This window comes from Lithobates pipiens, unplaced genomic scaffold (genome assembly GCF_037356315.1).
Source record: "Lithobates pipiens isolate NorthernLeopardFrog02 unplaced genomic scaffold, aLitPip1_a1.2 Scaffold_16, whole genome shotgun sequence".
Taxonomy (NCBI): Eukaryota; Metazoa; Chordata; class Amphibia; order Anura; family Ranidae; genus Lithobates; species Lithobates pipiens.
This window is the reverse complement of record NW_027507748.1, coordinates 403,194,910-403,207,394: the sequence shown is the minus strand read 5'-3', so window position 1 is coordinate 403,207,394 and position 12,485 is coordinate 403,194,910. Positions and strand designations below refer to the sequence as shown.

Sequence of the window (12,485 nt, the reverse complement as noted above, 5' to 3'; positions counted from 1 at the left end):
GTCTTTAGTGAGCAGAGAGCTGATGGCTGTCAGTCAGCAGCTCTCTGCTTTGCCCCTCCAGTGCTCACTGGAGTGCTGGGCTGTTTAGGGGGTAGGAACAGCTGGCTCAGTCTCCAAGCAGCTTGCTGAGTGGCTGAGCCAGCTGCTGTTGAGGAATCTGGGTGGATCCAGACTTTAAAGTCTGCTGTCGGCTGACGTCTCTGAGCCGGGCCTGACTCTAGTCTGCTGAAAATGGGTCACAGGAGTGCAGAACGAAGTGCACTCCTGTGATTCATTGGAGACGTAGAGCCAAAATTGCTTTGGTCCTATTTCTTCTTTTAAAGTATTGAAGACACATAATTTGCAAAGTAAGCAGAGAACTAGCATTTTCCACAGAAGACTTCAGCAGTGGCCACCTACATACACGATATTGTCAAAAGTATTGGGACACCTGCCTTTACATGCACAGGTTTTTCTTGAAGCAAGTTTGCATTAAAGGCCCATTCATTCATATGCATTTCAGCAACCAGTGTGCTAATGCAACCCATGGCAACATACCTGTTCTGTGTGTGATGTTTTGCAGTGCCATTCATTGCATTGTGAATGGCACTCAGATGAACTATTCAGTAGAGAATAAGGTACCACAGTGCACTATGCAAATACCATTGCTAAAAAAAGTGTCATTTATGCTTTTTGATCCATTGTGCTTTGTTTGGCAAGCCATACTACATCTGTTAAGCACGACAAAGGATTGCAAAAGTGTGAATCCAGTCTTATTGTAAGGTTTTTATATTGTTTTTGTCCTTGTCTGCTATACTGATGAATAGGAACAAGGCTTGTAATTTTCGCTATGTCCACATACTGTATTTATCGAGGGTGATGTAGAGTGATCACCTAAAACGACATATTTTTAGATTATATGTCTAGGGTAAAATGAGCTAGGTTTTTCTGTAGCATGCTTTTTTATAACACTTGCACATGTGTGCTCCTACTTGAAAGTGTGGAAAATATGCATTGGTGCTTGGGAATTGCCATCATAAATGATGCAGGTTTTCCAGTGTCCCTAAGCAGAGATGGCACAGTATTGCCTTATATTGGTACCAAGCATTCTGTAAGGGATTTCAGATAAAAATGTCATCCCTGATTGAGGTTAAAGTACAGGAAAATATGTTTTTGGGTGGGGGCAGGAGTTCTGTATTTTATTTTTAATTTTTGTCAAATTGTCCGATAGTCACCTGGGCATGCAGGACAGGTACAAGATTTGACATGCTGACTTTGAGTCCATTAACAGGACTCCAACTTGATTTTGATGTTGTGACTACAAATGTATAATTACAAAAACATCAATTGCATATTCCAAACCTGTATAAAAATGATTTAAAATATGTAGCATAACATGAAAAATAATTATAAAAAAATTGCAATCCTTATGTCCACGTGACTACCAGAATAGTTCAGTGCCAATAGTTGTACACGCACATACAGTATCTCACAAAAGTGAGTACACCCCTCACATTTTTTATTATATCTTTTCATGTGACCACACTGAAGACACTTTGCTACAATGTAAAGTAGTGTGTATACAGCTTGTATATCAGTGTAAATTTGCTGTCCCCTCAAAATAACTCACCACACAGCCATTAATGTCTAAACCGCTGGCAACAAAAGTGAGTACACACCTAAGTGAAAATTTCCAAATTGGGCCCAAAGTGTCAATATTTTGTGTGGCCATCATTACTTTCCAGCACTGTCTTTAACCCTCTTGGACATGGAAATCACTGGAGCTTCACAGGTTGCCACTGGAGTCCTCTTCCACTCCTCCATGATGACATCACAAGGCTGGTGGATGTTAGAGACCTTGTGCTCCTCCACCTTCAATTTGAGGATGCCCCACAGATGCTTAATAGAGTTTAGGTCTGGAGACATGCTTGGCCAGTTCATCACTTTTACCCTCAGCTTCTTTAGCAAGGCAGTGGTCGTCTTGGAGGTGTGTTTGGGGTCGTTATGTTGGAATACTGCCTTGCGGCCCAGTCTCGAAAGGAAGGGGATCATGCCCTGCTTCAGTATGTCACAGTACATGTTGGCATTTATGGTTCCCTTAATGAACTGTACCCCCCCCAGTGCTGGTAGTACTCATGCAGCCCCAGACCATGACACTCCCACCACCATGCTTGACTGTAGACAAGACGCACTTGTTTTTTTGTACTTGTTTTTTGTACTTTTTTGGACATGGTTCCAGTAATCCATGACCTTAGACTGCTTGTCTTCAGCAAACTGTTTACGGGCTTTCCTGTACAGCATCTGTAGAAGAGTCTTCCTTCTGAGCCCACAGCCATCATGACTAATTTGATGCAGTGTGTGACCTATGGTCTGAGCACTGACAGGCTTACCCCCCCACCCCTTCAACCTCTGTAGCAATGCTGGCAGCACTCTATTCTCAAAAGTCACCAGTATGAGAGAGTGAGAGTGATAACACCAAATTTAACACGCCTGCTCCCCATTCACACCTAAGCCCTTGTAACACTATCGAGTCTCATGACCCGGGGGAGGGAAAATGGCTAATTGGGCCCAATTTGGACATTTTCACTTAGGGGTTTACTCACTTTTGTTGCCAGTGGCGTAGACAATAATGGCTGTGTGTTCAGTTATTTTGAGAGGACAGCAAATGTACATTGTTATACAAGCTGTACACTCACTACTTTACATTGTAGTAAAATGTCACTTCTTCAGTGTTGTCACATGAAAAGATAGAATAAAATATTTACAAAAATGTGAGGGGTGTACTCACTTTTGTGAGATACTGTATATAGCCCTTCAAGTTGAAATTCATAAATTCTTCATATCAACGTGACACATGTGAATGGTGCAAGTTTGTGGTTTGTTAATCACTAGAAATAAAGCTCACTAGGATAATTGTCCTTAAAGCGGTATTAAAACCGAAACCAAAAATTTAATATATTACAACTTACCAATCATTAGATGTGGTGGCTGCATTTGTTTCTTTTCATTCTTGTTTTCACCTGATGATCTGGTCAGTAACACACCACCTGTATTAGAATGCATCCACGCTAAATGAAGGAACACAGGAAGCACATTTGCATAGAAGCATTGTGAGCGGGGCTTGTTAAATGTACTAGCAGATTTAAATACACTAACAAATTGAAGCGAATCTCACGCTAACACTTAATAAGCAGTTAGAGCAAACTGTTTTTTTTTTATTTTGGGGATAAAGGTTTTACATTTAGTAAAAGCTGATCATTGTAAAAACCCCTGTCGGTGTTAAATGGTTTGTCTCATCCTTGTAACTGCAAGAGAGTTTTTTGTTTCGTAAAACAACGGACAGATCACCAGATGGATATGGAAGAAAAAGAGCCTGAAAAACAACGAATACGAATCTGCAATATAATAAATGTTTGTTTTTGGGTTTATTACTGCTTTAAGTTCCACCTCTTATAATCTTTCACTTTTGTTTTGGAGGAAATCAAACAAGAACCTCTTGGCAACTTTTAAAATACCTTGCTCTTTTTTTCCTGTAACAATGATGAATTTCCTGTAGAATATCAAGGTACTTTGGATGGGAATTGACAGTGATGTATCTGTTAGATTAGATTTAGAACTAAAGGACCATGAGGGAAGCACAGCGCTGTGGCTGGCAGTTCAGTATATCACTGTGTCCTCGGACCAGTCCGTGAACCCGTTTGACGATGTCCCTGTTGTGAATGGAACGTCGTTCGATGAGAATAGCTTCGCGGCAAGGCTTATCAACCGAGGCAGCAACACTGATGCACCTGACACTGTAACAGGTAAACACAAGAGGTTTGTATTCACTATTGCCCTGTACCTTCTTTAGCCCTTGCTGTCACGATTTCTATTTTCTTTGTTGCTTGTAGATTTTCTGATAGATCTCAGGTATCCCTGTTACTGTAGAGATACAAAACACACAGTCACTTCCAGCGCTAATAGGTCTTCCAAGGTGGTGGAGTAACAGATGTCAGATAAAATGGTGGTGTGAGAGGTATATATGGGAACCCAAAATTAGGTGGTTTCCGCCTTCCTCAGATGGGGTAATTGCAATCCGGATCCGAAAGGAACTACAAGAAAAACAGAAATGGAAGGCGCATACACCTATTGCATTACCAGAGATAATTAAATAAGAATATTTTTTTGTATAAAAGTGGGTACTCACAAAATGCAACTGAAAAAAGGCCATAAACACAGTGCATGGACATGCACAGAACACGGGGTACAGCTAACGTGTTTTGGGGGTGCACCCCCTTCCTCAGAGCTAGGCTCTCCCTGTTACTGTTGTGCATATGAAACCAGGGAATGCTTGTCAAATATTGTAGGTAATTATGTGAAAGAATTCTTCTAACTCGTGTAGTTGGTGGAATTTGTGTTGTGGGTTCTGGTGAGTGAATAAAATAGTTTGAGAGGTCTAGTGAAACCACCACTGGTGGTCTGCTAAGAGATGTCAATTTTTTCTTTCTTTTTTTTTCTTTCTTTTTTTTTCTTTCTTTTTTTTTTTTTTTCCCTCTGTATTAGGCTTTAACAGCACTTTACATTCCCACCCATATTGTATATTGCATTAAAGGTGTTTATTATGAATAACTGAATATGTAAGTATTTGCAGTGGCCTGTACCAATTTGGATTATTTGCAGTGAGCAGTATTCATTTGTTAACCTGAATATCAAAAGTTTTCTACTAACGTAAAAATGTGTGAAGCATTTGAACTTTTTTTTTTGGCCATACGCAGGCAGCTCTTCTGTAATCTCTGACAAAAGATATGCTTATTTTTCATAATAAATGGGAAAGTTAGTATTGTTTTTGAAGCTTTAACATATATTGTTATATTGTATTAATATTTACATTATATCTCTCTTGCTAGGCAACTGCTTGCTACAGAGAGCTGCTGGAGCAGGGAATGAGGCTGCTGCTTTGTTCCTGGCAACCCATGGAGCAAAGGTCAACCATAAAAACAAGTGGGTACGTTCCATGGACAAACACAGGCTCTATACTGTATAAGCAGGTTGTATATGACAGATGTCCTTCAAAAGTACTGCCTCACATTACATAATGATATAATAGTCTGTCTGAAAATGGTGTCGTTTAACCACTTGCCGACCAGCGCACGACGATGTACGTCGACAGAATGGCACGGGCAGGCAAATGGGCGTACATGTACGTCCCTTTAAATTTGCCGCCCTGCCATCGGGAGCGCGCCGCCGGCGGCACGCTCCCGCACTGGTCGTTACCCCCGTGAGTCCGGTCGCGGGACCCGCGGACTCGATTGCCGCGAGCATCCCCGCGATCGTCTCACGGAGCGGCCGAATGGAGAAGTGCCGTTGTAAACAACATTTCTCCATTCTGCCTAGCAACTAGTGACCCTGATCTCTGCTCCATGTGATTGGAGCAGAGATCAGTGTTCACTAAATGAAAGCCCAACCCCCCCCCCACAGTTAGTAACACATCCCTAGGAACACTTAACCCCTACACTGCCACCCACTGGTTAACCCCTTCACTGCCAGTGTCATTTACACAGGAATCACTGCATTTATATAGCAGTGATTACTATATAAATGACAGTGGTCCCAAAAATGTCCGATGGGTCCCCCACAATGTCGCAGTCACAATAAAAATCGCTGATCGCCGCCATTACTAGTAAAAAAAATAATAATAAAAAATTAATAATAAAAATGCTATAAAACTATCCCTATTTTGTAAACGCTATAACTTTTGCGCAAACCAATCAATAATCGCTTATTGCGATTTTTTTTTTTTTTACCAAAAATATGTAGAAGAATACGTATCGGCCTAAACTGAGGGAAAAAAATTTTGTTTTTATTTATTTTTGGGGGATATTTATTATAACAAAAAGTAAAAAATAATGCTTTTTTTTTTCAAAATTGTCGCTCTATTTTTGTTTATAGCGCAAAAAATAAAAACCGCAGGGGTGATCAAATACCACCAAAAGAAAGCTCTATTTGTGGGAAAAAAAGGACGTCAATTTTGTTTGGGAGCCACGTCGCACGACCGCGCAATTGTCAGTTAAAGCGACACAGTGCCGAATCGCAAAAAGTGGTCTCGTCTTTGACCAGCAAAATGGTCCAGTCTGAAAGTGGTTAAGAAATGTCAAAGTGATACTAAACACACATTTCATTTACGTTGTCCCTTCTATTTCTGTATGTGGATAATGACACTGTAATTATTTTAATAAAAAACATCTAAAGTACCTTTTTCCTAGTCAATATATACAGCTGTTACATGACCCAGATCTTTCCCAGCCTGTCTGCAAGGAAATGTAAGTAGGAGGAGCTTCTAGTCCTCCTCTGCTGGTCACATGCTCAAGAAAAAAAAAAAAAAAAACAGCCTTTGGAATACAAAGTGAAAACCAAATGCATAATATCAACAAACTGTTTTACATTTGCATACAAAATATAAAAAAAAAATTTTTTTGTTGAAATAACATGACATGGTTGGAATTATGCCACACACAAGCTGTGTCACACCTCTCCAGCATGTGTCTTAGAATGAAAGGGAGATAAAGCCTTCATTAATCTACATGTAATATCTCCCTTCATTGTGTTGAGCTGGTTAGTGGTCATGGAGGGGAGGGAGTGGGCTGTCATTTACCACTGTGTATATACCGAAAATGTGTGACTCTATAGTTACATGGGCTACTGAGATGTGATAGGGAGGAAATGCTCAGTATATAAACTCACTGAAAACTGAACATTTGCACAGCTGCCAACTCCCTAGTTTAATTGGGGACATGGACAGAAGGTGGAGATAGACAGCAGCCGGATCAACCATTTTTTTCAGAATACAGAAAACAAATCTCATAGTGGCTGAGTGAATATGAACAGCATGTATATATGTGGGTTTAGTGACACTCTAAAAGACTTGAAAGTTTTCATTTATTCTCAGGTTAACAGGTTATATATAATGCAATGGTAGTATATTTGTATGAAGTCTCTGAAGAAGAGTTATTGTCTTAAGTAGATATAAACTATTCTTTATAGATAATTTGCCAGTACAAAAGAAAGACTTCTTGGCTATGTGATGGCACAAGTATGCGTTCTGTAATTACTTGAAAAAGAGGAATCTGTAGGTTGAATGCCCATTAATGGGCCAGAGAACCTCTGTTGGGCTCAAAAACTTTTGTTGGCCTTTCTGTGAAAGTATGCACAGCTGTAAAATTCAAATGGGTTTATATTTGAGTGTTGGAGCAATGGGGAAGATTGATCTTTCAGTATTAAGTCTGCCTCTGGTAATGTGTGTGGACACCCTTTGGTTGTGACATTACAGCTTGCTTTACAGTGTATAGCAGGCTCTTCTAAATAATGTCTAATGAATAAAATGAAGAATTCATTTTACACTCCAGTTCCTGGGGAAAAAAGCCTCTCACTATAGTAAAAAGCAAGGATCAAGTTTTTTTGTTTTTTTTTAAGCAATCTAATGCACAGACTACACCACCTGGAGCTCACAAACCCTAACTCGTTTAGATTTTACATGGAACTTATCCATATTGACTCTACAAATGAGCACCATGTAGGAATGAAATGCTGTAGTGTGCCATACTTGGTGCCCGCCAGTGACAGTTGGGAGCCTACACCTGGTGTCAAAGGAATTAAGGAGAAATATTCCTGCAGAAGAATGTGATATTCTTTAGTATATTATTATTATTATACAGTATTTATATAGCGCAAACAGTTTGCGCATCATTTTACAACATGAGTGCAGACAGTACACTTACAATACAAATCAATACAGGAGGGATCAGAGGACCCTGCTCGTTAGAGCTTACAATCTAGAAGATTTTGTGAAATGTTTTTTCTCTATTTGTCTCTGTACTGTAGCTTGTGTGCTTTGTGATTCACTATTTCTGTAAATGGATTGATTATCAATGCTCTCTCCTTCTAGGGTGAAACACCGCTGCACACAGCCTGCCGGTATGGGCTTCCCAATCTCACAGCAGAGCTATTACAGCAAGGAGCCAATCCAAATATTCAGACACAAGAAGCCCTTCCTTCTCCTAAGGCTTCTCCAGCAACTAGCCCATCATCCAGCACCTGTTTACAAACACCATTGCACATGGCAATAGCCTACAACCATCCTGATGTTGTAACAGTCATATTAGAACAAAAAGGTGAGAACTGCTCTTTGAAGTCCTGTCTTACTTTCATTTTGTGCATATCTCTAAAGCTTTCAAATTGTTGTCCTGATTCTAATAGTACAAATCTAACAATTCTGTTTTGTTCATTCAAAGCCAATGCCCTACATGCAACAAATAACCTTCAAATCATTCCCGACTTCAGCCTGAAGGATTCTAGAGAACAAACTGTACTGGCACTGGCTTTATGGACAGGTAAGTTGGTCTTACCATTGTGTAATATTTCTTTCAGTTCATATTATATAAAATTTAGACACTGTATATGGTTCAGTTTCCCTGGTTATAATGATGTTTTTACAGTGATGCAGCATGAAACCAGAAAAAGAATCGGGAGTTGCACGAGGCTGTGCGTAGCGAGAGCATCAACCTGCAATTCTGATTTTCAATTGTACAATAATAACTCCTATAATTTCATCTCTAGGGATGCACACCATTGCTGCACAACTTCTGGGGTCAGGAGCATCCATTAATGACACCATGTCTGATGGACAGACTCTGCTACATATGGCAATTCGAAGGCAGGATAGTAAGAGTGCCCTCTTCCTTCTGGAACACCAGGCTGATATAAACATTAGGTATGGTTCTTGTCTACTGATCACTGTGTGTGTATGTGTGTTAGCATTTACTATACTAAAAGCTTTATTAGACCTTCAGTACATGCACACATATACCACAATAGTGGTTAAAGGGTAAGTACACTTTCAAAAAAATATACTTACTGAGCTAATTTTGACCTTATATTAAGATAAAGCAAATGAAAGAGCCTGAATCTTAACCTGTTGCCACCCGCATAACTAACATGTACGGTAGCAAAAGAATGGGCTTTAACGCACACTCTCAGTGCAGAGACAGAGCTGTAGAACGATCTGTAGTCAGCAGGGCTCCCCATCACGTGACAGCCAATATGAAGGGACCCTTAACAGTTATTAGATTTCTCCCAGAATAAAGTAGATTTATCTGAATGGTTCTTCAAAGGTTTTACTAAAGCTTTGTAAATGCTTTCTGAACAGTGGTGGCTGCTCAATTATGCGCGCAGGGACGCCGCCCCCTAATCCATGCTCCTGGCCCCTAATCTACATGCAGGGCACCGGACGCATGGATTTCAATGGATTTTTTTTTTTTTTAAGCACATGATTAGAGCCTGAGGCTCTAACTGGCTTCAAAAAAAGGGTGGGCTCGGGGCGCAGAGCACTGTGCCTTAAACCCTCCCTGTTGTGTGGCAATAGCGAATTAATATTCACCATTGACTTCCTGCTTCTGCTCCCTGGTCAATCAGGAAGCGGGTCCTGAGACCTGATTGGCCAAGAGCAGAAGCGACAGTATTGGGGTCGTGGTCTTGGCATGGAGGCATGATGAGGCTATTTTTCAGAGCTCCTGGTCTGCGGCTCTTCTGCAGCAATATAACTACAGATAGCCAACAGATCCCATTACCTGATAGTCCCTCTGGAACTCAGCAAGAACGGTCCACATCCCACCACACCATGGCACGCTTCATGAAGCTGCGGACTCCGTTGCCCTCCATGCTGGCCACTTACAAGATAGCGCAGGCTCACAATGCAACTCGTGAGACAGACGAGCTTACCTGACATGAATGAGAGGAGTCAGCTGACATTGCCACATAGCACAGTGAGTAGCTTCCCAACCACACCAGGGGCTCCCTATCTGTGCAGCCTCTGAACCTCTGCCCCCCAACCCCAAAAAAATGGAGCACCAGTCGCCACTGTTTCTGAAAAATTATGTTCTTGAGAATATTATTTACAAGTTTATGCTTGTATGAACTGGCTTTTTCTTTATCATGGGACACAGAGCACCATAGTAATCACTGTGGGTATATAGGCACCTTCAGGTGATGGACACTGGTACACCCAATACAAGAAGTTCACTCCCTATATAACACCTCCTCCTACCAGGAGTACCTCAGTTTTTTCGCCAGTGTCTAAGGTGTTGGTCACGAGTGAAGATGTGCTCTGAGGAGCTCCAGGAGGGATCCATGCTGGATTTAAATAGCCTCCACAAACTGGATCCATCCAAAGTGTCAGTAAGACCAAGATGGATGGTACCCAGGCCTCGTATACGAAGCATGTGGTTTTGCCTGTAATGCCTCTCTTTGCAGGGCTGAACCCTGGGACCCAAGGCTTTTTGGTCATGCTCACATTACCTAAAGTTTTCCCTGAGGGGTGCTATACAGGTCCAAGGGGAGTGGACACCCGATAAAAGGACCCGGTTCTTGACGGTTTGCTAAAAGCAGCTCGCCGTGATGGGTGAAGCAGCTCGCCGTGATGGTTTTCTGAGGTCAAACATTCCCAAAGATCCAAGGAAAAGGCAATTTCTGTTTCGGGCACTAGACCAATTACTGGCTCAGGGGGTGATCATACAAATCCCCATAGAAGAGCAAGGTTTGGGGTTTTATTCAAAACTCTTTACAGTACCAAAAGCAAATGGAGATGTCAGACCCATTCTGGATCTAAAGAATCTAAATCAGTTCCTGAATATCCGCTCCTTTCGCGTGGAATCAATCGGGTCAGTGGTGTCTATCCTACTAGGAGAACTTCTGGTGTCTATCAACATCAGGGATGCATATCTGCATGTCCCTATATTTCCTGCTCACCAAAGGTTTCTGCGGTTTGAGGTAGAACAGCAGCATTTCCAGTTTGTAGCCTTGCCCTTTAGGCTAGCTACAGCACCCTGGGTGTTTACAAAAGATCTGCCTTCACCTCTAGCCAGGTTAAGTGCACAGGCATTACAGTAGTGGCGTATCTAGACGATCTATTGCTAATAGACCAGTCTGTGGCTCTTTTGGAAGAAAGTGTGCGCATTATAACCAGTTACCTGGAAAGTCTGGGTTGGATTCTCAACCTAGAGAAGTCTTCCTTAAAATCGCTAAAAGGGCTGGAGTACTTGGGTCTGATCATAGACACAGCCCAGAAAAAGGTGTTCTTTCTTCAGGCAAAGATCAACTCCATAAGAGAGCTCATAAGATCAGGTCAAAAGGACATCCCTCTATTCGTCTTTGCATGAGGTTGTTAGGAAAGATGGTGGCTTCATTCGAAGCAATGCCAGTTCCATTCGAGACTGTTGCAAAACAGTATCCTGTCTGCTTGGAACAAAACGATTCAAGCTTTAGACTTGCCAATGCGGCTGTCCCCAAGGGTGTCCCAAAGCCTCAGCTTGTGGTTACTAACCCAGAATCTTTTGAAAGGAAGATCCTTCAGACCAGTTATCCGGAAAGTGGTAACGACAGATGCCAGCCTCTCAGGCTGGGAGCAGTACTAGCGAATATAACTGTCCAGGGACAGTGGTCAAGAACCGAAAGAGCCTTTGCCCATCAACATCCTAGAGTTTCGGGCAGTGCGTCTGGCTCTGAAGGCCTGGACTTTCAGGCTATGGGATTGACCTGTCAGGATCCAATCTGACAATGTCACAGCTGTGGCCTATATCAATCACCAAGGGGGCAGCGCAGACAGGTGAACCTAATTCTAACTTGGGCAGAAAGGAATGTTCCATGCTCATCGGCAGTCTTCATTCTGGGAGTAGAGAATTGGCAGACAGACTACTTGAGTCACTAGCAGTTATTCCCAGGGGAATGGTCCCTTCACCTTGACATCTTTCAAGCTGTTTGCTAAAGATGGAGGACTGCGGACGTAGATCTTCTGGCGTCCAGATTCAACATGAAGTTAGTCAACTTTGTGTCCAGGACAAGGGATCCACTCGCATGCAGAACAGATGCGTTAGTGACCCCGTGGGATCAGTTCTTCACTGATTTATGCATTCCCCCTATTCAGTTACTGCCACAACAACTTTGCAGGATCAAGCTGGAAAGAAAGCTGGTAATTCTGGTTGCCCCGGCATGGCCCAGAAGGTCCTGGTATGCAGAAATCGTAAAGATGGCGGTGGAGGGCCCATGGTCCCTTCCACTACTGCCAGACCCACTGTCACAGGGGCCGATATTCCATCCTACCGTACGAACGCTAAATTTAACAGCTTGGCTATTGAAACCCACATTCTGAGAAAAGGGGGCTTTCCTGGTCAGTTATCTCTACCTTGATTAATGCAAGGAAGCCAGCTTCCAGAACTATATATTAGAGTCTGGAGGGCTTATGTTTCCTGGTGCGAATCCACGGAGCTATATCATAGGCAGAATTCTTGCCTTTCTACGATTAGGGGTAGAGATGAAGTTGGCCTTGAGTACTGTTATGGGCCAAGTCTCAGTTTTCTCGATCTTATTTCAGTGACCGCTTGCTACACATTCTTTAGTCCGGGGTTTTATCCAAGCGGTGATACAGCTTAATCTGCCAATTAAATCACCTTTAAACCCTTGGGACTTGAGCTTAGTTT

The 12,485-nt window shown here is 42.1% G+C and overlaps 1 protein-coding gene across 1 annotated transcript in view; it reads left to right on the top strand.

The window, feature by feature from the left end:
* The window catches only part of ANKFY1 (ankyrin repeat and FYVE domain containing 1), an 89,716-nt gene that overhangs the window by 37,910 nt on the left and 39,321 nt on the right, over positions 1 to 12,485 (top strand). The window contains exons 10-14 of the mRNA XM_077482356.1: positions 3,583 to 3,782; positions 4,866 to 4,963; positions 7,901 to 8,126; positions 8,247 to 8,345; positions 8,572 to 8,725. Of these exons, the coding sequence (XP_077338482.1) occupies positions 3,583 to 3,782; positions 4,866 to 4,963; positions 7,901 to 8,126; positions 8,247 to 8,345; positions 8,572 to 8,725 (777 nt within the window). The remainder of the gene's footprint in view (positions 1 to 3,582; positions 3,783 to 4,865; positions 4,964 to 7,900; positions 8,127 to 8,246; positions 8,346 to 8,571; positions 8,726 to 12,485) is intronic.